The following is a 26,698-nucleotide window of genomic DNA, read 5'->3' as shown; positions in this document are numbered from 1 at the left end:
ATTTGAAAGCAAAACAATGCCTTTCAGAGGAACATACTGTGAAGGATATGGGACTTTCCAACTTAAAACTGATTATGCCTTTTTCTCCCTCTGCCTATCTCCCTAATGCAGATTTAATGCACCATCAAAATGCATATCTGATATTTTTTCAGTTTTCTCTACCATTTAAATCAGTCTACATTTTTGAAATTTACTAGATATTACAAAATCATGTTATGCATTTGTTAGAATATAGGATTTTCCTTATCATTTTTATGTCTCTTTTTGTCCTTTAAAACTTTACAGGGATCAAGCATGATATTAATTAAACATGAGTACAATATGTAGTATCAGTTAAATAGTCATGTGTAATTCTCATTCGCATGGCCAACCAAAACTGAAAACCAGCTTGTAATTTACTCACTTATGGGACAATAGTAAGAGCAGGAATTGAAATAAGAGGAGGTGCCCTTCTAGGGCTTAAACAGCCAGGTGAAAATTCTACCTCTTCTGGAGTTCCCGTCATGGATCAGTAGTAAGAACCCAACTAGTAACCATGAGGATGTGGGTTCAATCCCTGGCCCTGCTCAGTGGGTTAAGGATCTGACATTGCCGAGAGCTGTGGGGTAGGTCGCAGATGCGACTCAGATCCTGTACTGCTGTGGCTGCATTCCTGTGGCTGTGGCGCAGGCTGGTGGCTGTGGTACACGCCGGCAGCAACAGCTCTGACTGACCCCTAACCTGGGAACCTCCATGTGGCACGGGTGCAGCCCTAAAAAGACAAAAAAAAAAAAAAAAAAAAAAAAAAAATTCTACCTCTTCTAGCTAAAATGGAAGAACTTAAAGGGGATTTTATAGTACATCTGCAGCTATTCACTCCCCAGGACCCTGCCATATCTGTGTCACCAAAGAGCAATTTTTAGATCTAATTCCTTCAAGGAAGGAGCCTGGCAAAAGGGAACGTCCACAGCCAAGTACACGAGGGAGTTCTGACAAAGGGCAACGCACGGTTTTCATAAACCCACAAAACTGCTCACCCTGCATCTTGGGCTTCATGGGCTCGGAGTATAGATAACAAGTTATTGTGCTGTAAGAATTCACATACAGCCGGGTAACTGTCAGAGACAAAAACAGAAAGAGAATTCTCTGTTATGAAATCATCAAGAGAAGCACATTTATCTGTAACATCCAGACCCATATGATTTGATCAAGTGTAATCAAACATACATCATTTATGAAACAAGTGTCCCGGTTTTAAGGACAAGGTTTCCCTGGTGGCAGGAAAAGCACCTACAGCTGCAGCGCTTTTAAAGGGCTGGAGGTGTGTGAACTGGATAAAGAATGCAGGCCACTGCGTAACGACACGAGACAAGTGTCCACTTGTTGAGAAAATCAGTATTACCAAGTCCACATCTAAACACAAAGTGAACAGAAATATAAATACAACATGAGAATGGAATTTAAAATATAAAATATGGATGGAACCAGAGACTCTCATACTAAGTGAAGTAAGTCAGAAAGACTAACACCACATGATATCACTTCTACGTAGAGCCTATGTATGACACATATGAACCTATGTACAGGAAAGACACAAACTCATGGACATGGAGAACAGACGTGTGGTTGCTGGGGGTGGGGGTGGGGGAGGGGGGGGTGGACTGGGAGTGTGGGATTAGCAGATGCAAACTATTGCATTTGGAGTGGATAAGCAATGAGATCCTGCTGTATAGCACAGGGAACCATATCTAGTCACTTGTGATGGAACATGATGGAGGATAATGTGAGGAACAGAATGTATACATGCGTATGACTGGGTCACTTCACTATACAGGAGAAACTGACAGAACACTGTCAATCAACTATAATAAAATAAACAATAAAATAAAATATAAACCCCAATTTTCTCAAATACAGCACTATTTGGTTTGGGATGCCTTCTTGAGAGCTTGCCAGAGAGGACTGAGTTAGGGGGCAAGAGAGTAGCAAACTGTCATCTTACTTATGGGTACATGAACTGGTTATCCCATTCAAAATCTAAACAAAATTATGAAACTCACAAGACTTTAAAATGTGACCAATGGAACTTATCTTAAACCTTATTTTTTATTGTGACAATAAAAATATCAAATATACAATCAAGATGATTTTGTCTGTGAAGCAAGTCTCAAAATAGATGAAAACTTCATTAAAAATGAAATTCAGGAGTTCCTGTTGTGGCTCAGCGGAAACAAACCCGAATGGTATGCACAAGGATGCAGGTTTGATCCCTGGCCTCGCTCAGCTGGTTGAGGATCCCACGTTGTCGTGAGCTGTGGTGTAGGTGAGGGGCTGTAGCTCTGATTCACCCCCTCACCTGGAAACTTTGACATGCCACACCTGCGGCCTTAAAATTAAAAAAAAAAAAAAAATTCAGGAGTTCCTGCTGTGATGCAGTTGGTTAATAATCTGTTCAGCAGAAATTGGCACAATACTTGAATACAAAATTAAAAAAAAAAAACTCTCTATGACATTTTTATGCTTTTTAATGGAAATGATAAATTACAAAGTATTCAGCTGAAAAGCGTCATAAAAGATACACCTAGGATTTCCCATTGTGGCTCAGCGGTTATGAACACAACTAGTATCCATGAGGATGAAGGTTCGATCCCTGGCCTCACTCAGTGGGTTAAGGATCTGGCATTGCTGTGAGCTGTGGTATAGGTTGCTGATGTGGCTCAGATCCTGCGTTGCTGTGGTTGTGGTGGAGGCTGGCAGCTGCAGCTGTGATTTGACCCCTAGCCTGGGAACTTCCATATGCCACAGGTGTGGTCCTAAAAATAAAAATAAAAAAATAATAAAAAAGATAAACGTAGAATAGTAGGAAAAGCGGAGTTCAGAACACCTTCATACATAGAGTTGGAAATTATTAATTCACCAACAATTTATTGAAGACTCACTGGTGATTGTTTTTTTCCATGTGTTATGAAGCACAGTGAGAAGTGGGATGATAAGAATATGGCCTGTTTTCTGTCCTGAAGGTATAATTTAGGTAGGAAGGTAAACATTTTGTTAATTGAAAAAACCACATCAAAGATAAAATAGTAAAGTTTTATAGACTTATAAAGCAAGAAAGAAAGCACGTGGATCTGCGGAAATCTTTTTGAAAAATATCTATCTTGTAGTAGATCTTTTTTTTCCCCCTTTCTCTTCGCATTAATAAGGTAAAAACTTCTGCGTCCACCAAGAAGAAAGAGCCTTTCTTTCTCCTGTCTGATCAGCCCAAGCCTGGGCCACAGCCTTCTGAGCAAAGGGGCAGCTGGATGTCAGCCCTGCCCACCCTCCTCCATGGGCACCTTGGTCAAACACAACCTATCCACATGGGTGATTACGCTGGAATGCTTTTGTTTAACCCTATATCCTGAACATATCTTATATCAACATTTTCTTCAAGGATTGGTGAAGGCCAGTGAGGCTTTCGGCTTTGTGATACTCATTTATCAGCCCGTGTTGCTATGTATGGGGAAGTTACTGTATTCTCCAAAAATGTTATTTTTCTATTGGAATCTGATTTTCCCTTAAGTACTAGAAAATGCATCTTCTCAGGGTAGAAAGGGAGGTGGCAATTTCCAGAGAATACTGGGGATCCTTGGATCTGGGTTTTTATTCCACTTTCTTGTGTAAATTTTGAAAAACTGCTTCACCTCTTTGAGCCTGAATGACCCCATTTGTAAAAATACAGACAGTATTATTTATTTCAGAAACTTGAGATTAAATGAGATAGCCATATATACACATGTCCTAGCCCCATGTCCAACCCATAGCAGTAACTCCTATCATCTCCCCCCCACCATGATGTGGAGCAAAGGCTGCACCACAGAGCACAGAAGGGTGAGTCAGCAACCCCAGATTCTAGCAGCAGCTATTCCATGTTAGTTGTAACTTGCGTTAGATCTTAGAAGCGATGAATAATGGGGATTAAAAGACAGGCAAGGGGTTAGAATTCCACCAGAAGAAGGAGATGAACAGGAAGGAGACAGAGCATGAACAAAGGTAAAGAAAGTAGAAAAGACAAAAACGTGAGAAATGATAGAAAAACTGGCTTGGCGGTAGAGCAGAAAGCTATTAATAGACTCCTTCTGTTGATTCTCTTATTTTTGTTTCTTGCTCTATTAAACTGTATTTTAGTCCTTGAAACAAACCGTGCAGATTTCAGGCGCTTTAAACATGATGTAGCCAGCAGGTATTATTAAGAGGCTTTTTTTTTTTTTTTAATGCTTTAATGGCTTTGCATATACTTTCCCTGAGTTCATCTATTTGCATTTTCCTTCTATAAAGGTCTGCTGTGTCTGCCAAGCCTAAGCTAAATGACCACTGTGGACCCTTCCCTTCAGACCTCTTCACCCTGAGGCTACAGAATTGCTGCATCCACCATGTTCCCACAACATATGCATCCAATACATCACTTGTCACATTGTGGTTTAATTTATGTCTATACATCTGTTCTCCAGTAATAGTGGATGCCTTAAGAGACAAGCACTATTTTATCTGTCTTCATATCCTAAGTGCTCAGGAGCAGTTTGTCATCTTACTGAAGCTCACAGTGGAGCCAATTGTCAGAGGCCTCAACAGGGACAGTGAAGCAGGTGAGAGATGCAAAGAGTTTCTTTTCTTCATTGGCTTCAGCAAAGCAGAGGCAGGCAGCCTGCAATCCTTTGCCAGGGGACCAAGAGAAAGCCTCTGCTGATTTCCTTGGTGCCTCACCCATTCTCACCCATGGTATGGAGGACTCGGGCCCCCGGCCAGCTCCTCCTCTGCCTCTAGGGGCCTGGCCATGGGTTCTTAGCTCTGGAGTGTCCTGGTGCTGCCCAGATGCTTTCAGGCCTATCTTTTCCTAGGACTTGCTGTGTGTTTTCTTTGTCCCAGGGTTCTCCAACTAATTTCATTTTGCCCACTAGGGATCTGGTCTGGATGAGCTCCAACGCTCCCGCCAGAACTTCACCAGAGCTTAAAGCCCTCCCTTGCTCCTGGCTGCCAGCTGCTTCAGGATTAGTGAGCAACTTTTATTTCAGGTAAATTTTTTTTTTTACTGAAGTAGAACATCTTGATAGAAAACCAGGCAAATGAGGTTACAAATTGATACACAAAAGCTCACAAATCAGACAATTAAAAGTGAACCTCCTTATAAGGAGCCCTCAGATGGAGACAAAGTACATTATCTGAACCCCAGCAACTCTTCAGATCTCTTTCAAGTCACCACCACTTCCTCACGAAGGGTCACCACCAACCTGGCTTTCTAACATCAGAGATGTACCTTCTCTAAGGCTGTATTCTTATTCCAATGGAATCATCTAGTATGCACTCTTGAGTATCTCGTTTCTTCCTCTCATTATTATACTTGTGACATTCATTCATGTGGTTAGGCACCGTTTTGGCTAAATCATTCTCATTAGCTGTATCTGGTTGTATAAATATGCTACAACTTATTACTCATTCTACTAAGTGGATATCAGGGTTGTTTCCACTTCTTGGCTTTTATGAATAATGCTGCTATGAACAACCTTGTCTATGTCTTTTGCTACACACATGTACACGTATCAAGTGGATATAAAAACAGTCAAACAGTTTAGGTATATGAATGTTCAGGTTAAGTGTGTACCAAAGCAGCTACCTATAATCTGAGATCAGAAGTAAAGAGAGGCCATTTGGGTAGTTATCTTTCTAGAATTCCCAGAGTGTTATCTCCCTCATATATTTTTTAAACACTTTCCCTGTCTGTAAAAACCCTCCCATGGAGTCTGGTTGCATATATATACTACTCATTCTTTAAAAATAATGTCTAATAACATTTCCACCACGAGTAGTTAGTCCCTTAAACCCCATTCATCCTCAGTGTGTGTGTGTGTGTGTGTGTGTGTGTGTGTGTGTGTGTGTGTGTGTGTGTGATAACCTCCACATTTTTCACAGAACTACTCACCTTGCATTTTATTTTTCAGTTTCTGCTTATCGGTCTCTGCCACTAGACTGTCATTCCCTCGAAGGCAGGGACTTTGAGAATCTATAAAATCTCACAGAAGGCATACAGAGTAGGTATTCAGCTAATATTTGTGAAATAATTGAATGAGTGAATGAATTCTCAAAAGGATACCCATGAATGGAACACTATGAATTGAAAGGAGGGGATGGCAACGGTGTTGTGAAATCAGGCGTGATTTTAACAGACTAAAAATGAAGGTACTGAACTCAGAGTGGGAGGGAAGGAAGGCAGGATGGTCTAGAAGCTGGTAATATTTTAAAGAAAGGGTCAATAAGACAGGATGGCTTCATGTAGTGATTTCAACTCTAGAAGAAGAAGCAAAGCTATGTGCTGGTCTGTGTGACTGAGAGAATGAATTGTTAATAGAAAAACTGGGAGGAGTCACCAGTGGGAATTAAGCAAGAGAGAAGGTAAATAACAAACCTTTTTTTTTTTTTTAATTACTCAAAAAGTGAGTTCAGATTAAGGTGACAATGAGCCATCTAAGCTAGAAAATTCCAGCAGAAAGCTAGAAATAGAGAATTCAATAAAAGATAAAGAGAGAAAGGGACTAGACACAGATCTGGTGATCTAACGCCAGAGTTCATCGTTTACAGCGGAGATATGGGTTTAGATGAGAATCGCAGGGAAACTGTGAAGAAAAAAATGTCGAAAGCAGGGGGAAGACAAAGAGGCAGCAGAAGAGGCAGGGATCTGCCTGACAAACTAGAGGAGAATCAGGAAATGTGACAAAGGAGGACGCAGAGGATTTCATGGTGGAAGGGACTGACCAGAGTGTCAGCCTCAGAGAAGAAGTTGGGCAGTTTGTGAACAGAACACGACTGTGGGCCTGTGATTCAGACTGGTGGTGACTTGAGTGAGCTGCAAATTGCAGCTTCAAAAACATATTTTACGTGACTGTCAAGACGTTCTTCAGATTCAGAGCTTAGAGACACTTGAGAGAGGTTAATTTAACTCACTCTTGGAGCAAGCTATACCTAGAACACAAAGCTTACAGGATCCAAGGCAGACCAAATCCAACTGACAGTTTTGTTTGGTCTACATGAAAAAGAAATTTTTAGCCCTGATTTGTCATGACCTTTACAATCTTAACTAGTGTCTGCTTCGAACATCACAGTTACTTGCCTGAACATTATAGGCATTTGAGTAAAGAGGTTGAAGGTTCTAAAGATAATGGTAGCACTGGGGCAAAAGCAGAGTTCTGATGGATTCCTTGCCCTCCGTCACACTGACTATTATCTATTATCACACTGACACTTATTATTTGTAAGTGAACAGCACTTACAAATGCATTTTTCTGTATAAACTTCATTTTACTGAAATCAGGGCCCAGATAGTATGTTAGAGCATGAACAGGATGGCATAGCAAATTAAATATGCAAACTCTACAGAGACATGTGAAATAAAACTGGGGGTTGTGGATCAAAATAACTGCCAATAACTCAAAGAGGTCATTGTCACCAAGTTCCTCTACCAATCTTGTGTCTTTGCGTCCCTCTAGATCAGCTCTATAAACCAAGACCCCAGAGGAAGCCTTGACACCTTGACGATAGCACCTTCAAGACTGAAGGCAAAAGAATCAAAAAGCTCCAGGAGAATGTGTAAGTCATTTTTCTCTTCTTCAGATAAAACATAACCCAGACTGCTTTGCCATTAGAGTATATAGGCTGTGGATTTCCACAGTCAGCTTTTGTCATGGCTAAGGATCATTATCTCTTAAGAACCTCTAATGAGAGGAGTTAAATAATCATCTTGTTGAGAACAAAAGTGTGAAAACATGCATAATCCTGTAATTATCTAGTTGATGGACTTTATCTCTGATGTAAACACATCTCTGTCTATATTCACAAAACAAAAATACCTTGCCTTTATATGAGTTCAGGGAGTTTATTTAGAATAGGATACATTTGAAGAGCGCACTCAGAAAACGAACAGAAAAATGTTATACTACAAATTAAAGAAAGATTAATATAATGTGGCTCAATGTCAAAGTAAGAGGTTTGTATTTTTTAATATTGTATTATTGAAGCATGACTCAGTATCAAATAGGTAATTGAAACATCCACGATATAATTAGGGATTTAGCACCAGATCTGAAAAACCGAACACCTGGCTTTGATATATTTCAACAATACTACTCTTCACTAAAAGTTTGAACATTTTCAATAAAAGATTATTCATCAATTCTCTAATAACTGAAAAGAAACCTTAGACTTTTCAGAAATAGTGTACATGCCTCCTTGGCCCAAATTTCCAAAACAAAGAAATGAATCACAAACTTTCTGGTTAAGTAAACTCAGAATAAACCTCTTTCTTTATATTTAAAGCAAAAACTATTCTTTGAATGATGCTTTACAGTTTTCAAGACTTTCTGTTCTCAAACTTCAATTTCTCAATCATATCAACAGCTGAATAAAAGGAAACTCTTTTCCCTCACAAGGGAAACAATGTATTTGGAACAAAATATTCAACCACTGAATAAACTCTGATCAGTATTATGCAGGAGAATGATATCTGCTTACCCTAGAGACAAAAGATATTGGGTTGGATGCATCTTTTGTAGAGAGTTCTTCCAGCCTGGCCATTAGCTTAGCTGCAGGGCAGGAATTTCATGTAAACTTCAGTGAACATCAGGTTTGATTTTTAAGTTAAATAAAAGGACTATATGTACTAGAATTTAAATGCTCCTTCATAATCTCTTGCACGCTTTCACTCTGGCCACTTTCCCATAAAACTGATGTTTGATAAGGGAATCTAGTGAAACTGAGGGCAATGAAATGCAGTAGGCTAAAATTGAGGTGACCGAGATGTCGAGAAAATCGTGAGGGCATGCAAAAACCCAACTGTGTTGCTGAATTCTTTCTGAAGTGCTCTAAAATGTTATGAGATGGGCAAATCTCCATACAACGGCAAGTATAAACATCAGTAGAAAATTTTTCTCAATGTGGCTTGTCAAGCGCTAAAAATCAATTTACTATGGTACCTATATATTGAGTTGCTGCTAATTCAAATTTATTCAGGAAGTCTGATGAGCTTAAGAAAATTTAAGAATCACTTGAAAATAATTTAATTATTTTAAGTTATGAAAACTGGTAAAAAATATTTTGAAGTGATTATGTAATTAAGTGAAAATTCAAGGCGGGCAGTAGACTTTTTTCTTACAGTTCTGGAAAGAAAACAATCTTTCTACCATATCCTACCAACTTCTTCAGCTGCCTTGCCATCCTGAAGCCACTTGCCTCTTTTATACTCTTCTATTTTTCACAGATATTAGCTCTATATGCTCATATACATTCATTTATTTACCTATCCATTTATTTTTGATTTTCAAGGGCTAAGAACCCATTTGAACCAGGCTTTCAAAGTAAGTCTTTCGCTTATACTTGTTTCCTAGTAAAGTTATACATATGTAGTAAGTAAATCAAACATACGGATGGCTGATCAATGACAGCAGTTATGAAGGTCATGTGCTCCAGAGGGCGAGCTGGAGCTTTCGGTCCTCACCTGTAGAAGTATGAACACCCCCTGACTGTGTTGTGAGTGAAATGTTCCTGAGTCTTCTCATTTCCAAAATCCTCCAGGGGGTCTGACCACAGGATGTCACACATAGGTCCATAAGCAGGTGGTTCCTTGAATCGGTCTAACTAAGAAAAATAAAAGACAGAGAGCAAAATACTAATCTTTGGAAACTTGGAGAAAACAGGAGAAACCAATGTTTTGCAACAGCCACCATCTCTCCCCAGCCCCAGTGCAGTGTGGACTGGCCCCACCTCTCCTTCTGTTCTGCTCACCTTCCTCCCCCTTCTCCTCTCTCAAATTTTCCTTCCTTCTTCCTCCTGATGCTCATTTACTGCGATCTGCCTTCATCTCAGCCTTAACCTCCTGCCTGCCTCTTTAATCCTGCTCTTTCCTTTTCTTTTCTCCTGGTTTCCTTTCCGTCTCTCTTCTCTCCTTCTTTCTTATTTTATCTAGTCAAGTGTTTTAGTCACTGCCAGGTGATGTGACCCTATTTGTGTGTCACTCCTGGAGGAGAAAATTTTATTTTATTCTATCTTTGGGGCAATTTCTGTTACTGCCTCTGTTAAACTGGGATTTAGAAATGAGGATGAGGAACAACTTGGGGTGTTTCTACTTAACAGCATAATTTTGAGAACAGATGGCTTTCATTGTAAAAGTGGCTACTGGCTCTATGACATTTTGGATATGCATTCATTAGGGGCTAAGTTTCTAATCAAAAGCCAAGCTGACTGGAGCTATCTTACTGGGTACAAACCAATCGTAATGATAAGCAGTTAAACCCCAATTTAGCTGCGTCATTCTTCAGCTCACTGTTCTAAGCTTTTTATAGTTTCGTCTGAAATTCTCATAGGAAACCATTTCCCAATTTTCCAGCTGTAAATGTGTAGCAAAGTCATAGTTCAATTTAATATGGTGCATTGAGAATCTATGACCAATATAATAACTGAAAATGACATTTCACCAAGTTTATAACACTGTCACCTTCCTATAGTTTGTCCTGGTGCAGTTGCAATTAAAGGACCTTTAGTGAAGTTAGCAAATATTATGCAGTCTTCCCCTCCACCCAAAAGGATAAAACAGCTATAAAAACCTTAAGAATATTAAGAATTAATATTCTTTATATTCAATGCTTTAATATTTTAAAAAACCTCATAGGGATAGGTGAATATGTAGGGCTGACAGCCCATCAAATTCTATCTTTTTCTGAGACATAAAAGGTTAAGATACAAGTAACAGTCTGCTATATGCCTTTTTTTTTAACTAATATCTAAAAAACATGAAGCAATATTTCACATTTTCAACACTCAATGAAAAACTTCAGTAAGACAAGACCCTCTAGGAGTTCCCATCGTGGCGCAGCAGAAATGAATTCGACTAGGAACCATGAAGTTGAGGGTTTGATCCCTGGCCTCGCTCAGTAGGTTAAAGATCTGGCGTTACTATGAGCTGTGGTGTAGGTCGCAGATGCGGCTTAGATCTGTCACTGCTGGGGTTGTAGGGTAGGCTGGCAGTTATAGCTCTGATTCGACCCCTAGCCTGGGAATCAACACATGCCGTGGGTACAGCCCTAAAAAGCAAAAAAAAAAAAAAAGAAAAAGAAAAAGGAAAAAAAAGACAAGACCGTCTATATTTTAACCATTAGGCCATCCATAAAATAATCACTGCAAACTTAGACTTGTTTAAGAGATTTAAATAATTTATGCTTTTGGAACAATTCATACAAGAAAAATAATACTTGTCCATAAAAAATACAGAATCTCTTTCTGAGAAACAAGAACTTATATTAGAACTTATAAGAGCAGAGGAAGGGGAGACTTTCTGATTAATGCGAATTCCCAGCTAGAGCCTTGGTAAAGCAACCAGAACATAGAATTTATTCTGGAAATGTTATGAAGTGCATTCTGAGATCAATACCATCTTCAGTAAAAATAAGCATGAAATTTATTAAATAAAGTCAATGTAGTGGAAACTCTAGCTGACATAGGGTACAATGCAAACCTAAAAATCACTTTATGGCTAAGTCTAGAGCTTAATGACAAATATGAACATTGAAGATAATACCTGAAACATGCCAGAAAAAAAGTCTTGGGGATAGCAGGGGATATTTTAAAAATCTACAGCATTTATGATAAGTTTAGTTGTTTATTTCAGAGGTCCATCAGACTGTAGAAGAACTGGTTATATTCATGCAGAAAGCGAACCCCTCTACTTGAACTTCATGGCTGCATTTCAGTGGCATGTCTCTAGAGTCCTTTATATACAGAGCAAACAGCAGTGCTCTGGGTGTTTCAGAACACCAGAAGCAGATCTGTCATGGGGTTTTATAAAAAGGGACGTAACATACAGGGCAGGAAACAGAGATTTATTTAATGTACTTTTGGTTCATTTGAAAAATAAAAACCCCTTGGAGTTCCCACTGTGGTGCAGTGGGTTAAGGATCTGACTGCAGTGGCTCAGGTCACTGCAAAGGTGCAGGTTTAATTCCTGGCCCAGTGCAGTAGGTTCAGGACCTGGCACTGCTGCAGCTACAGCCTGGACTTGATTCCTGGCCTGGGAACTTCCATAGGCCACAGGTGTGGCCAAAGAAACAAACAAAAAAACCCCATGCATTTCCTTTCTAACAGGAAAGTAAATACCACATTATTTTACACTTGAAGATATGAATCTTTCTTTCTTTTTTTTTCGGTCTTTTGTCTTTTTAGGGTGCACCCGCAGCATATGGAGGTGCCCAGGCTAGGGGTCTAATCAGAGCTGTTGTTGCTGGACTACGCCAGAGGCACAGCAATGCCAGAGGCACAGCAACGCCAGATCTGAGCCACATCTGCAACCTACACCACAGCTCACAGCAACGCCGGATCGTTAACCCACTGAGTGAGGCCAGGGATCGAACCTGCAACCTCACGGTTCCTAGTCGGATTCGTTTCCTCTGTGCCACAACAGGAACTCTGAAGACATGAATCTTCATGATGCAGTATTAAGGTAGAATTTGAACGTTTTACTTATCTGAATAGAGCTTTTCCTTAAAAATAAATGAAATTTTAAAGGAATACTGAGCATAACCAAAGAAATTAAAGATTGTCTCTTCCACTACATAAAACTATCGCATGTTACATTTTCTAATGAAAGAGATACTTCCACATTCAGTCTAACCCATCTTTTTTTTTGCTGGCTAAAACAAGAGCAAGAGCTAATGTTAAATTAAGTAGAAAAATACCTCTTTAAAAAAAATCAACTTTTTTTAACCTAGCCACTCAATACAATCAATAGAATACCATCATTGCTTTTGTTAGATTGATACTTTAAAATGGGGGGCTTGTAAAAATAGATTTTCAAAAAAATTATAATATGGACGCATTTTAAAAGTCAAGTTGTAATATTTTCCCAAGACGTAAACAACACTTTTTAACTGTAACATACCGTGAATATGTAGAGGGTTGTTTGAAACAAGCCAAAGGGAAATGAAAAGGCATATGCATTTTTTTGTGATAAAATATTTTACATTTCTAATGACACAGGTCACATGGTAAAATGAACCTTGAGGTTTTAGAGATGGAAACTCCTCTAAGTATAAATACATCTTCCTTTCTAGATTAAAAAAATGAATACAAAGAAGAGTTTCATGACTACTTGGAATCATTTAAGTTCAAAAGGATTCAGTTAGTGATAAAGGCAGGGAAATGATGTCTTCTATTTATTACTGAGGGACCCCAAAATGATTAGACTTGGAAAAGAGCAGAACTTACTTTTCTGATATCATCTAAAGTGTTAATCTCTGGAGACAAACCACCGTGGACACACAGGAACTGCTGGTTCATCAGGGCAGCCAGTGGGAGGCAGTCAAAGGCATCCATGCAGGCATCATATACGTGTTCTGAATACTTAATTTTACCTTTAAACAACGATTAAAAACCAACTGTTACACTTACGATTTCTTTGGCAGGATCAGTTCATTCAAATAGTTTTTAAAAAATATTTTCTTGCTGAAATCATATTATTAACCTCTAACTACAGATGCAAAGTTCCAAAAAAAGATTAAGAAGACTTTCAAAAGTTATATTTTAACCTTTATAGCTACTGTTCTGCATTTTTGTTGTTCATCTATATTTTACAGTTTTTAGTAACATTTGCACAACAGATGAAGCTTTTTGTATACATACATCTCTGCTGTTTATCTGCAGATGTACATGTTTTTATAAAAAATACATGACAACTAGGAGACCAACAGAAAGAACACAAAACTGGCTGATTCTCCTTAATGTTCTTAAAGTAAAGCAGACGGCAAGAAATTTTCTAAAGTTCTTTCTAAATCCGTACACACTGCCTTTCCTTTGTTGACTTACAGCTAATGTTTTTGAGGAGTTTCTGTGCTCTGCTGAAATAGGACTAAATGATAGAAACTTAAGTCTCCCAGGACGATGAGGAAAGTGAAATTTATATGAAGCCCTCCTCACGCCTACTGTTTATTTCTAAATGAAGAAGTCATCTTTAATTTTGAAAAATCCACCCGAAGCTAGTAAATCTCTTGGGTCCAGAAAGAGAGGCTCAAGGTTGAGCCTCTCCTCCATTCATTTTTACTGAGTGATTTGAGATTAAAAAAAAAAAATAGGATTATCCTAAGCAGCAGAATGTTGGCTATTTTAAGAATAATTTCATCACTTGTTTCTTAGGATAAATCACCTCAAATATTAATTCAAAATCTTACATCACTTTATAAAGAATTTATAATTTTAAAAGGAATTCTGAATTCTCTTAAGTGCCTAGGCTCAGAAAGAATTATGAAATGACATAGTGTCATGTCTTGAATTTTGACTTAGGCAATGGATTATAGTGTAATACGCTCTTCCTATGGATTAAAATGACTATTTAGCACATATGGTGTTAAAGGAAGACACGTGAAGCATACTTACATTCTTGTTTAAATGTGAAATACTCTGTTAGATGTCTACATTCATGATTTCCACGAAGTAAAAACAGTGTTTTGGGGTAAAGAATTTTCAAAGCCCACAAGTACAGCACACACTGAGAAGAAAAAAAAAAAAGAGTAATATGAAAATAAATGTTTTCCATTATATTTATGCATACCTTGGCTTCCATATGAGGGAGACATGAACTACATGTGCTACTGTGACCAAAAGTTCCCAAAACGCTGGGTCTTTTTTAAGGAGGATATTGAAAATCACACCAAAAACATGTCTTTGGTACAGAGCCAAAGTTCAACTGTACTAAAAGATAAACATTGCACTGGGGATCTAGACACATGAAAACAACGGACTGCGGACAGTCTATTGGAAAAAGGCTGAATGAAAATATACTAAAAATGAAAATAAAAGTAGGAGAACAAAATGATGAACAAAAGACACCTCTTTTTATATAGCTAATTATTTTGTAAAAGTCAGGTAACAGAAAGGGAAGAATGAGAATGGCAAGGTGAGACAACATTTGGAAGCAATGCTGACAACCTCAGGCTGACATGGATTGTGTCTCTATTTTCAATTACGCTCTCTTCTTCTCTAGCTTTCTTCTTTCCCATCATCTAGTCTTTTTATTCCCATGCCTTTGGTATTTAAAGCCTTGAGCTTCTTATACATAATTTTAATTAAGCTGGATCCAGGGAATCTCACTACACATGCTGCTAATAGCTAGGGGAAACATTTCAAATATCTTAAAACTCTAGAATTCACTCCTTCAGTATTGCAATTTGTGTAAAACTGAGGGCCAAGTATAAAGTGACCAGGCTTGGAGTAAACCTACACTGACACAGTCTTTCTGAAGTGTGAACTGAGATAACTGGGATACGCAGTATTCACACCAATTTCATTATCCTCAAATAGCATTTCATTAAAAATCCACAGGAAAGGCAGCTATACTCCCCACCGTGCCACGAATGGATATGTGTATATGTATGAGTGAATCACACTGCTCTATAGTCAAAATCAACACAACACTGTAAATCAACTATACTTCAATAACATTTTTAAAAATGAAAAATAAAAAAATGGAGTTCCTGCTCTGGTGCAATGGATTAATGACCCAGCTCGTCCCTGTGGAGGCACCAGTTCGATCCCTGATCCAAATCTGGTGTGTTGCTGCAGCTGTGGTGTAGGTCTCAGCTCCAGCTCAGACTCCATCCCTGGCCCAGGAACTGCCACACAGGGCAGATGAAAAAAAAAATACAGGAAAAAGAAAAAAAAAAAATACACAGGGATCAGAAAACCACACTGAAAACAACTATGCTTTTTTATTCCGGTGAAATTTATTTTGAAAGTAAAGCTAAGAAGACACAGAACCAGAAAAATACTGAGACAAGTCTGATTCTGGTTACTTAAATCTAAAAAAGCCAAATCAAAAGCCAAATAATATCTACATTTTAATAATGAAACTTCCAACATATAGCAGTTATGCTGGACAATGTCCAAAGGGAAAAGCTACTGGCAATTAATTTCTTGTGCTGTGAACAATCATCATCTCTATCAGCTCATATGATAATTTATTAAAAGAGTGGAAGTAAATAAATGTTTGAATATATGGCCCAAGTTTTGAAGAAAATACTAAGTATCAGAAAAAAATATTTATTGTTGAGTTGTGCAATCAAGCTATGTCCTCAACTACATGATTATGATTGAATAAAAAAAATAACAGGTTGACATCAAATTTTACATATATATGTTACACTAATTAATTTTCTAACTACCAGTTTCTGATTATAATTTTTACCTGAAGTTCATGTGACAGATGATATAGCCATTTCTGAGAAGCTGACCAACTGGCCTATATTAAAGGATTATGACCTGCTGATACATGTAAAAGTGGGTGGTATGTGGCTCAATGAGTCCCTGATTGCTGTGTATCAGGTTTAAGGTGCATTTACATGTTCTAGTAAAAGGAATGCATAGTATCAAGCTTGTTTCACATTTCCGAGAAGGTATTTACAAACTGTTGTTAAGGTCAATGAGAGGACAATTCTCAGTTTAAAATTTATGACTATCACATGTATATTTTGTTTTATTGTAGATAAATAATATAAATTATTTAAAATTATAAATTTAAAATATAAATTAAATTATACCTTATATATTATGTATAATCCCCCCCCATAGGCTGTTAACATTGGATGTCTGATTTGGAACAAGAATGAGTATGGGAAGTTTTTCAAAAACTATATTTACTTGTTGAAACTGTTGTATTTAATGCATAAACTGTTGTATTTAATGCATAAACTGGAAGAGAGAATGCATGTTTTTGGCTATACCACGGTTACTTTTTAAAGAAGGTTTTCTTTGTTTTTTTTGTTTTCACTAATGTATAGCTTATATCCAGTACATATCTTAAAACGTACACATATCTTAAATGTACTAATCAATGATTTTTTGCATATGTACATTTCTGTGAAACCGCTACTCAGATTCAGTTACATTTCAGAACCCAGATGGCTCTCCACCTCCCAATCAATATCCTTTTGAAAATGTAACCACAATTCTAAACTCTTTTGGTTAATTTTGCCGGTAATAATTTATTTCACAGCAAAGCTCTAATCTCTCCAACAAAATTCTAAAATGCAATTTTTTTACCCTACTCAAATACTACCAGAAGAATCACATTCTAGGACCCATATTTTCTTTTCTTTTCTTTTCTTTTTTTTTTGGCCATTTGTTAAAAATCCTGTTTTGACATTAACACATGGCTTTATCACCTCTAGTCCTGATTACTATAGCTCTTTCATAACTGAAACCTCAAAGAGTGGTACAGAGAAGTTCTATGATATGCTTATCATACCTAGTCACATTTTAAATGATTCAATACACATTTCATGCCCTTTCTTATGTAAGGCACCCTGTATATAGTGGGAGTTTAGGAGATATTAACTCCTTTCCTGTAAATGAGAAGGAAGGCAGTCAGAAAGGAGGGGTGGAAGTGGGCAGGGGGAGAAAGAGAGAGGAGAGAAAAAAGAAGGAAGGGAGGAGGAGGGAGGAGGAAAGGAGGAAGGAGAAAGGAAAAGATAAGGAACGAAAAGAAAAGGAAGGGGAAAGGAAAGGAGAGATGAAAGAAAACTCAATCTCCAAATTCTTGGCTCAGAGTACCCTAAAAATAAGAGTCCTCTTTTCACATTTTATTTCCCTCTCCCCTGTGGCAAGAAGAAAATATCTTCCCAAACACTGAATAAAACCACAAATGCAGCCAATATGGAAGAAGTGGCGTGGTAAATGACCGGGCAAGGGTGGATTGGCGAGTGGAGCCCCGCCAGCCTTCAGCCTCAACATCTGGTGGGAGAGAGCTGCCAAGCACAACACTGTCTTGCTGGCAATTATTTTGCCATCTAAAGTTCTAACATTCGGGAGAGCTGAGGATCTTAAACAAAGTTATAACCTGGTATTCTTTAAATAAAGAAAAGTCTCTTGTTAAAAAAAAAAAACAAACCAAACTATCACAATTAATAAGCAATGAAATAAAAAGCAGTTAATTGGTGGTTTTTGTCCAGGTGGTATCAGATGGCTAATTTGAATAAAATTTTCACTGGATTAACTTGATTAAAGTAGAAACAGAGAGGCAAGTTCCAGTGGCTTTTTTTGCATGGTGAGATGCACTAATCACTTTACCTGGATCTCGACGACTTTTTTCAGCTCTACTGAATACTTAAACATATTTCACAATTGAAAATTAGTTTGGTTTAGTCAATATGAAAAACTGAGTATCCTCCATCTTTTCATTAATTTTTATCTCATAGTTTTTTCTTATCTATCTTCCCCAATGAAGCAGCACTAAGGATATAATTTTCTTCATTAGTTTAATGGCTCATTGATAATAGTAGTGCAATGACTTACTTTGTAATTTATGCCTTTTAATGATGCATAGTCCTGAAAATTTGTATAGGGGAGTAACAAAAGATTTAAAAGAGGATGCAAGGAAGTAAAAAAAAATGTATATGCACATAGAGCTGCAGATATGTATCAAGCAGCTCCTTAAAATAACTATACATGCTGTGAAACATTCCAATCAAAAGCGTTGTCTCTCAGTCACAGGATGATACAGTGAGGGATGTGCATTGGCTGGGAAAAGATCCAAACTCCTGAAATGTCAAATGCTGTTCATCTAAGACATCATTTGCCTGGTTTGACAGGCACATGGAGAAGCAGCAGTGGGAATCACAATGCACTATAAAGATGGCTGGCTGCAGGGAGACAGCCAGACAATTTCTTCCTCATATCTGTGGCATCCCTCTGTCACCTAACATCACTTGCTGTATCGTCTGCTTGTTATTCTCAGGCAGAAACATGGAACACCGCCTGACTCGCCGTGGTTCATTCTAGTCTATGAGTTCACAGCTAATAAACGCAACACCTCTTCGTGCTCAAAGGTGTTTCAGGCCTGGGCTGAGATCTAGATGTAAGGGCTGAGGGCAGAGCCAGCTCTCTAAGCTCAAGGTAATGGCTTGCCCTGTAGAATGGCCAGAAAGGGAGCCAGAGGAAGTGAACAGAAAAGGAAACAGCTGTGTGTGCCTCTGTTGGCAATTCTGAGTTTTCCCCTGCATTCTCAGAAAAACATACTCAAGACGAGAACCTATACATACACAGGCTTGCTCAAAGAGATCAGGTAGCATAATCCCATCATTGGAAAGAGGACAGTATTTGGGGTGAGACAAATTTTCACCCCAAACAAAATGACCTCTTTCCTCACTACTCAAAAGCTTACTTGTTTTATGTGGGCTAACTTTGTGGGGAAGGATTCCTAATCTTGGCAAAAGAAGATGGGGAGAGAGGCAGGGAGGGAGTGCATAAAATGAGCTCCGTGTCCTGCCCAGAGCCCATTACCCAGTGCCTGCAAATACTACCCAGCTGAGACCATGTGAAATCTGAACCTACTCTTGCAAGCTGATTTGGTAAAAATTAAACTTAAGTGCTCTGCTTTGCCCAGAGAGTAGTCAAAGGAGAACACCTGCAGCGGAGCTCTGAATTATTGAGATGAATCGAGAAGCCTGTTAGGACAGTCCATGCTGAAAAACTGAGCTCTCATTTTAGAATTTGTCTTTAACCAACAGAATACTCAGAGAGAATACTGTATGTTTAATGCTTTGCCGTTCAGGCAATATTGGTGGGGGAGAAGGCTGTGTGTGTTTGCACACGCATGAGTGAATGAAAGAGTGTGTAGCAGTGTCTGCATCACTGACGGGCGTATTCTTTGTGGTCCATTTAGGGAATATGCGGCCAAGGCATGGGAAGGAGTGGAAAGAGCACAGACTTGGAATCCCGGCACTGCCATTTACTATGTGTGTGACTCTCTCTGAGCCTTGGTTTCTGCGTGCTGAAAAAGAAGACATTTCCATGTTTCTTGCAGAGCTGTGAGGAATAAATGAGATCATTTATACTAGGCAAACAATACCATCTCCAGCTTGCAAGTAATGTCAGCTTCCTTAATCCACAATAAAAAGCCCCAAGGTATCCTCAGTAAGGCTATTTTATATAAATGTCTGTTCTATTTTAAATAGGATGATATCACTGAGCCATCCTCAAAGCCCTCAAAGGTCACAATCTCATCAAAATGGATCATTTTTACTTATGAGGCCATCACATTTTTGTCTTTTCTGTGTGCATGTGGCAAGTCTCTGGGGCTATGCTCTCAGACTCCTGGAGTTTAATTAAAGAGCTGTTTTTGAAGATAGGGACTCTTGATATACGCATCTCAGAACTTTTAAATGCCCTGTGATACCTACATTCAACATCTCACCAACATTTGGTTTCATGCTTTGATCCTTTGCTTGAAATGCAGAAGGTACATATTACATAAAATATCACAACCCTCATAGTTTAAATATCTAGATTAATCATAGACTAAAAAAAAAATCTACTGAGGAACAAATCAGTGATTACTGCTTCTCAAATTCTTTACTTGAAGGACACAAGAGTTTTAAAAAGCTCTGATTAGGGAGAGTTTAGGAAGTTTCAAGAGATTTGAGGCCAGAGATGCAGAAGCCCAAACTCTTTTTTAAAACAATCAAAGGTAAATAAAGACTGGGAAATAATGTCATCCAAAAACAGAGCTGGTGAGACAAATAAGTTGTTCAATTGCACCAACTGTTACTCAAGCAGCACATGAGTATTTTTATTACTAAATTAATCAGAAACCATGTTATTGTCTTTGATTAGATTTTAAAAGACGGCAAATTAAGTTGCTAAAAATCCCACCCATATTATGGTCTTAAAATTTTTTTCTGACATAACACTCCATCATTTGGATGATAAAAATAATCATTCCCAACACAGAGTCATGGTCATTCCTTGCTTAGAAGGTGAGCTTCAAGGAAAGTAGAATATGTATTTCATGTATCCTCAGACCCTTTCATAGGCACACATAGTGAAATAAGATGAATATGAGTAACTTAAATAATTTTTTTAAATATTTACTTAGATTCCATACAGCCTTAATTTAAGGCAAGTAGCAGAAACTCTCTCCCTCCCATTCTGTTTTCTGTCTCTTGCAGTCTTTCTCAAATCTAGCTACACACTGAAATCACATAAGGCCATGTCAACAAATTCTGGCCCCTGGGAAGTAACTGTGTCACTTCTTAAATCAGAGGACAATCTTTTTCTTTCTTCTTTTCCTTTTAGTTGCATGTAATGTGGGAACGTGAGGGTTGAAGCTGGTGTAGCAGCCTTGGGTCATGAGGTTGACTTTGGAATGAGGCCACAAACATCAGACCAATAAGGCAGAGGGCCTGGGTCCTGGCACCAGGCTGGGTCACACCAGCCATGGTATGCCCATCTACGGACTTTTACTAGAGAGAGGAATAAACTTCTACCCTGTTCAAACCATTATGTTGTTATCTTTTTTTTTTTTTTTTTTTTTTTTTTTTTTTAATTCCCTGTTCTCTTGGCCAATATTAGCTCTAATGTGACACTAAAGTCTTACAAAAGTTGTACTCAATCACACTTTCCCGCCACATTGGTCAAGTTAGACCACGAGTGAGGTCTTTTAAGGTTTACTAATTTCTTCCCCTGTACTCTTCTCACTTTAATTTCCCTCCTACCTAAATCTTACTTGTTCTCCTAGCCATATATGCTCCTGAAATTCTCTTGAATTTCTATATTCCAATAGCAACTACTTCTATCCCAAGATTTTAATAATCAGTTGAAATAATAATTGAGCCCCGGATGACCTTCTGTTTTAGGCTTCTGATTCTATAAAGCTTTTTTTTTTTTTTTTTTTCCCAATGGCCGCACCTGTGGCATATGGAAGTTTCCAGGCTAGGGGTCGAATCAGCTAAAGCTGCCGGCCTGTGCCACAGGAACAGCAACACAGGATCCAAGCTGTGTGTGCGACCTACACCACAGCTCACAGCAATGCCGGATCCTTAACCCACTGAGCAAGGCCAGGGATCAAACCCACGTCCTCATGGATCCTAGTTGGGTTTGTTAACCAATGAGCCATGAAGGGAACTCATCTATAGAGTTTTTAATAGTTGTATTTTCTTACATAGATTTAGGTTTCTAGAGAGTGAGGACGTATATATTTCTTTAAATTCCCCCAATTATAGTGCATATACCTTTCATGTGATTGATAACTCCTGTTTACTAAATGGACGAAATACCCAAAATGCACTTTCTCTTTTTGGACTTACGTACCAACAACACCCCTTCCCCCCCATCATCACCACGAATAATTAAGAAATATGTGATTTTTAAATGAGGCCCATAAATGTGATTAACATATTGGTGCAAATTGACTATACTGCCAACAGATTATATAGAGTCAACGACTGGAGGTGAACTGAATAACCACATGCACAGAAAGTTAATATAATAGTTTAAAAGCAAAAGCTTTTTAGAAGTGACATGTTTTTCAACATGAAATATTCCTATAGTAAATAAAATATTATGAAAATGTAACATCCTAGAATCTTTTTTATTCTAGGATAAATATGTGACACCATATTGTGACACCAGTGACACTATGTGACACCAGTGTGAGACATCAGTAGATTTGATTTCTCTGTTTAATTAAGAATAACTTTTTTCCTTTTAAATGCATTTTTTCCCAAGAGCATTTATGTAATATCAGCTACTATAGCATGATCTCTGATTCTTTAAAATTTATTCTTGTTTCAAACCATTTCTTTTAATAAATATTTAATAAGGCCTTTCTTTGTATGAGATACCATGTTAAGCACAAGGAAGAACAAACATGTCAATAAAACAAGACTCTTGTCTTTATTTTGAATGTAACTTCTACTTACCTGAAACAGATGCAGGTGGGAGGCTGAGGAAGAACCTCTAGTCAAGGGTTATCTGTTTTTGTTTTAATTAATGATTTTAACAAATTACCTTAGTTAGATGACAGGTGTCAAAAAAGACAAAATACAGCAGCTGTAAGTGTACTCACATGAACTCACAAATGCAGACAGACACACAGGAACTTCACTATCAATTTACACAAAGAACTTACTGCCTCATAATGATAAGATTTAAACATGCAAACACATTCCTGCTTATTTAATCAACTTTGATTCCTTCTCTCAACTGGAGACAGAATTATCCAATGTAAAATATGATGCAATTTTGGCAAAGTTACAAATATATAAAAAGCAGAAACGGCAAACTCTTACTTTTAGCCATTTCTTGGCATTTCTATGCAATAAAAAGCATATGAGAAGCAACAGAAGATCGGATATGTAATATCCCCCAAATTACATCTATTAAAGTTCACTGTAAAAGACTAGGGATTTGATTAAGGTAATACTCTTTCCCACTTTTATTTTGCCAAGATATTGCTGAAGCATTGCCGAGCAGCTAAGAAGAAATGACGCAGACTTACTTCGATACTGAAGTACCCTCTGTCAACATAGTCCCCTAAGAAGAGGTAGCGAGTGTTGGCAGGAGATCCCCCCACTTCAAAGAGTTTCATCAAGTCAAAGAATTGTCCATGGATGTCCCCACAAACTGAAAGAAACAAAGAAAATTCCCTTTATGGTTACTTTATCTTAGGACTCTAAATTAGATAATAAAATCACAAACTTTTAGAACCAGAAGGAATTTAGAGGTTATTTTAGCTAAAACTTTTTTACAAAACAGGAAAGTGAGGCAGATTCCAAAGTTAATTTTTAGCAGACCTGGCTTGGCATCCAGATCTACCAATTCACAAATGAACTGGAAAAATAAAGATGATAATAACAAAAATGGCTATTACTGTGCATTTAACTATTCTGCACCAGACACTGTGTCATGAGACTTACACACATCTTGAAATTTAATACCAACAATCTTATGGGGTATGTTTTCTTTCTGTAGATAAGGGATGAGTCAAAGAGAGGTTCAGGGAGTTCCCATTGTGGCTCAGTGGTTAACGAATCCAACTAGGAACCATGAGGTTATGGGTTTGATCCCTGGCCTTGCTCAGTGGGTTAAGGATCTGGTGTTGCCGTGAGCTGTGATGTAGGTCGAAGATGCGGCTCGGATCTGGCATTGCTGTGGCTTTGGCGTAGGGCAGCGGCTACAGCTCTGATTCAACCCCTAGCCTGGGAACCTCCATATGCCGCAGGTGTGGCCCTCAAAAGACAAAAGACAAAAAAAGAAAAGAGGTTCAGGAATGCAACATAATCTATATACTGAAATCCGAATGTATTACTACTGTATGTTATTAACTCTTAAAGAGAAAGAAGTGTTGATGTGTATTTAAAAAACTGTATTTCATTGACTCTAAAATGCCATCAATTATAAAACGCTACTAAGAAATAAAAAAGTCCAACTGAATTTATGTTTATAAAAGTATTTTTATGAGACGTACCCTAATATCAGCTGTCAAAACTTTTTAAAAAAATTGTTAAACAAACAAAAGTAATCCTATAAAACAGTACCAAAAAACCACTGGGAATTGATATTTCTTAATTTCCTTACCTTCTCTTTTAAACCAAAATTCTTAAAAGACTGTCTTTCTTTTTAAAAACCTCTTATTCAGTAATTACTAATCCATTTGCTACTAATTCAAAGCCCTAAAAAAATAAATATTATCTCAATTATGGTTGTGTGGCTAGGCAAGATCACTGTTAAAAAATGAATGACCCAGAGTTTCAATTCAGATTTGTCTAATTCAAAGCTCTTTCTGTCCCTTATCATGTTATATCTGATATTTTATTTGGTTTATACATGTATATACATATTTAATATTTTAAATCTATTTTATGTGTGAATGATGAATGTGATGCGGTTGTTTCTTTAATGTTAAGAAGTTCATAGCATGAATGTATCAGTGATTTGGAAATCAGGAGGCAAAAGGATGCTGTCTTAACACATTCCATGCTGTGATCACAAGGAAGTTACGGAAATGTTGCGAATGTCATTCCTTTATCTGATGAAAGTTGATAGAGAGAAGAATGGGTCAAAGGAGTTCGCGGAAGAAAAAAATATAAAACAATGGATGAATAAAAATGTCATATAAATTCTCATGTTTACCATTAAGGAACAGCTAACAAGGTTCCAGAGTTCTACCTATCTGAAACAGGTACAAGTGGACCCTATTTCAGAATGTCTGCACCTAAAAATCTTAGAATGTTATCACAACAGATGTAAATCAAGGAGCTATAACTGGTAATACATTCTTTTCATGGGTTCCAATCCGATGGCTTCTTCCTTCTCATAAGCAAGAGACACACAGTACAAATATCAGAAACATATTCTTCTACTTTTGAAATAACATCATGTAGAAGACCATTTATAAATATACACATTTTTTTATTCTTAGAGTTGAGTATTTTGCCAAATGGGTCCTTAACCTGGACCAGTGAGGAATTCGGTTTGTGATAGACATAGCACTTTCTCATAATATTTTAACAAAAGGGAAAGAAAAAAAGAGCAGAAAGTGTCATGGTTCAAACACTGCTGGGCAGAGAAGCTAGTAACCACTTTGGAGGGGCTTTGCATGGCTGCATTTAGAGCAGTGAAAATCGATGTTAATAATAATAAGATAATACAACAATTCTTAAAACTTAATTGGGCTAATAATAATAAAGTCCACTTAAAAGACTATCTTGCACATCTTGTTATCACCAAATTTTTAGAAAGACAAGGAAAAGCTTATTAGTTATTAAGGAATGAGATAATTGATCTTCCACTGATTTGTCATTTGAAATTGTAGTTAGGATGGCTTACCTATCACAAGTTTATCTCAAACTGTAAGCATTTTTACACCTGTCATGCATATGTTTCAAACCAGAATTTACACAAACAAGGTCTGGTTGGAAACCAAGCCTTTCTTGACAGTCCTCTGTTAAGTTCATAAGCTGCAGGAAGGAACTTCAGGGAAAGGAAGTATGAAACAGGTGTTTCCTTTCAGCTGAACTGATGCAGTCCTGTCAAATGAGAATGCCTGTGACCATGACACTTCTTGCCGCTGGCCCTCTATCATTATCCTATCAGAGGTATGAGGGTTAACTACGAACTAAGGCTCAGGCTGGATGAGGCGGTATGATAGACAAATCAAACATCATTCGGAATTTGTATTACATGACAAGTTTAATAATCATATTTTTAGGCTATTACTAAAAGGTCCCGGAGTCAAAATGGTTGTGCCAAAGCCATCAGAGGCAGTGTGGTACAGGATTTAACAGCCATATATTCAGGCTCCAATCCTATGTACTACTTGAGTGACTTCAGCTAAGTGACTCAACTTCTCTGAGCCTCAGTGTATTCATCTATAGAATGAATCTATAAAATCTATAATATTGGTACCTTATCTTACTGGGCTATTGTGAAAAATTAAAGGCATCCATAATGTAATGGGATTAGAAGAGTTCCTAGAACCTGAAATGAACTTGATAAATGTTCTATCAAAGTGGCATTTCAAAAACAGTTGTATCTAAAATATCAATGTACCAGAAAGAATGGGATTCTGGTGCTTGAGGCCAGGGAAGGAGGAGTGAATGGCATTCTGGAGAATCTCTTTTCTTTCTTCCCACCACCCCCATCCTCTTTTTCCCTTATGATTCCTCCTTTTCAATTTCTGGCCATGGCTGAAAATTCTAGGATCATTATTTTTTTTATATCTCCATGTCAGTGACAAATACCAAGACATTAATTCAGGTTGTGAACCCTGGGTTCAAAATTAAGTGGTCTTAGCAACTGACATACAACTGTAGCATAATCTGGCAATCAGAATTACACAATTTTATAAATAAATGGGCTCTAGACAATGCAAACATTA

At 37.7% G+C, this 26,698-nt stretch overlaps 1 protein-coding gene across 2 annotated transcripts in view; it reads right to left on the bottom strand.

The window, feature by feature from the left end:
• PPP3CA (protein phosphatase 3 catalytic subunit alpha) overlaps positions 1-26,698 on the bottom strand; it is a 317,262-nt gene that overhangs the window by 55,185 nt on the left and 235,379 nt on the right. For both annotated transcript variants that reach the window (XM_021100471.2, NM_214128.1), the window contains 5 exon segments: positions 23,318-23,442; positions 14,422-14,533; positions 13,258-13,403; positions 9,500-9,639; positions 1,017-1,094 (listed from right to left, as the gene is read on the bottom strand). In XM_021100471.2, the coding sequence (XP_020956130.1) occupies positions 1,017-1,094; positions 9,500-9,639; positions 13,258-13,403; positions 14,422-14,533; positions 23,318-23,442 (601 nt within the window).

This window comes from Sus scrofa, chromosome 8, assembly GCF_054392235.1.
Source record: "Sus scrofa isolate SSC_HxYL_T2T_F1_AM1 chromosome 8, Sscrofa_HxYL_maternal_Yorkshire_Landrace_v2.0, whole genome shotgun sequence".
NCBI lineage: Eukaryota > Metazoa > Chordata > Mammalia > Artiodactyla > Suidae > Sus > Sus scrofa.
The sequence above is the reverse complement of the archived record's forward strand: the minus strand, read 5'-3'. Positions and strand labels throughout refer to the sequence as shown.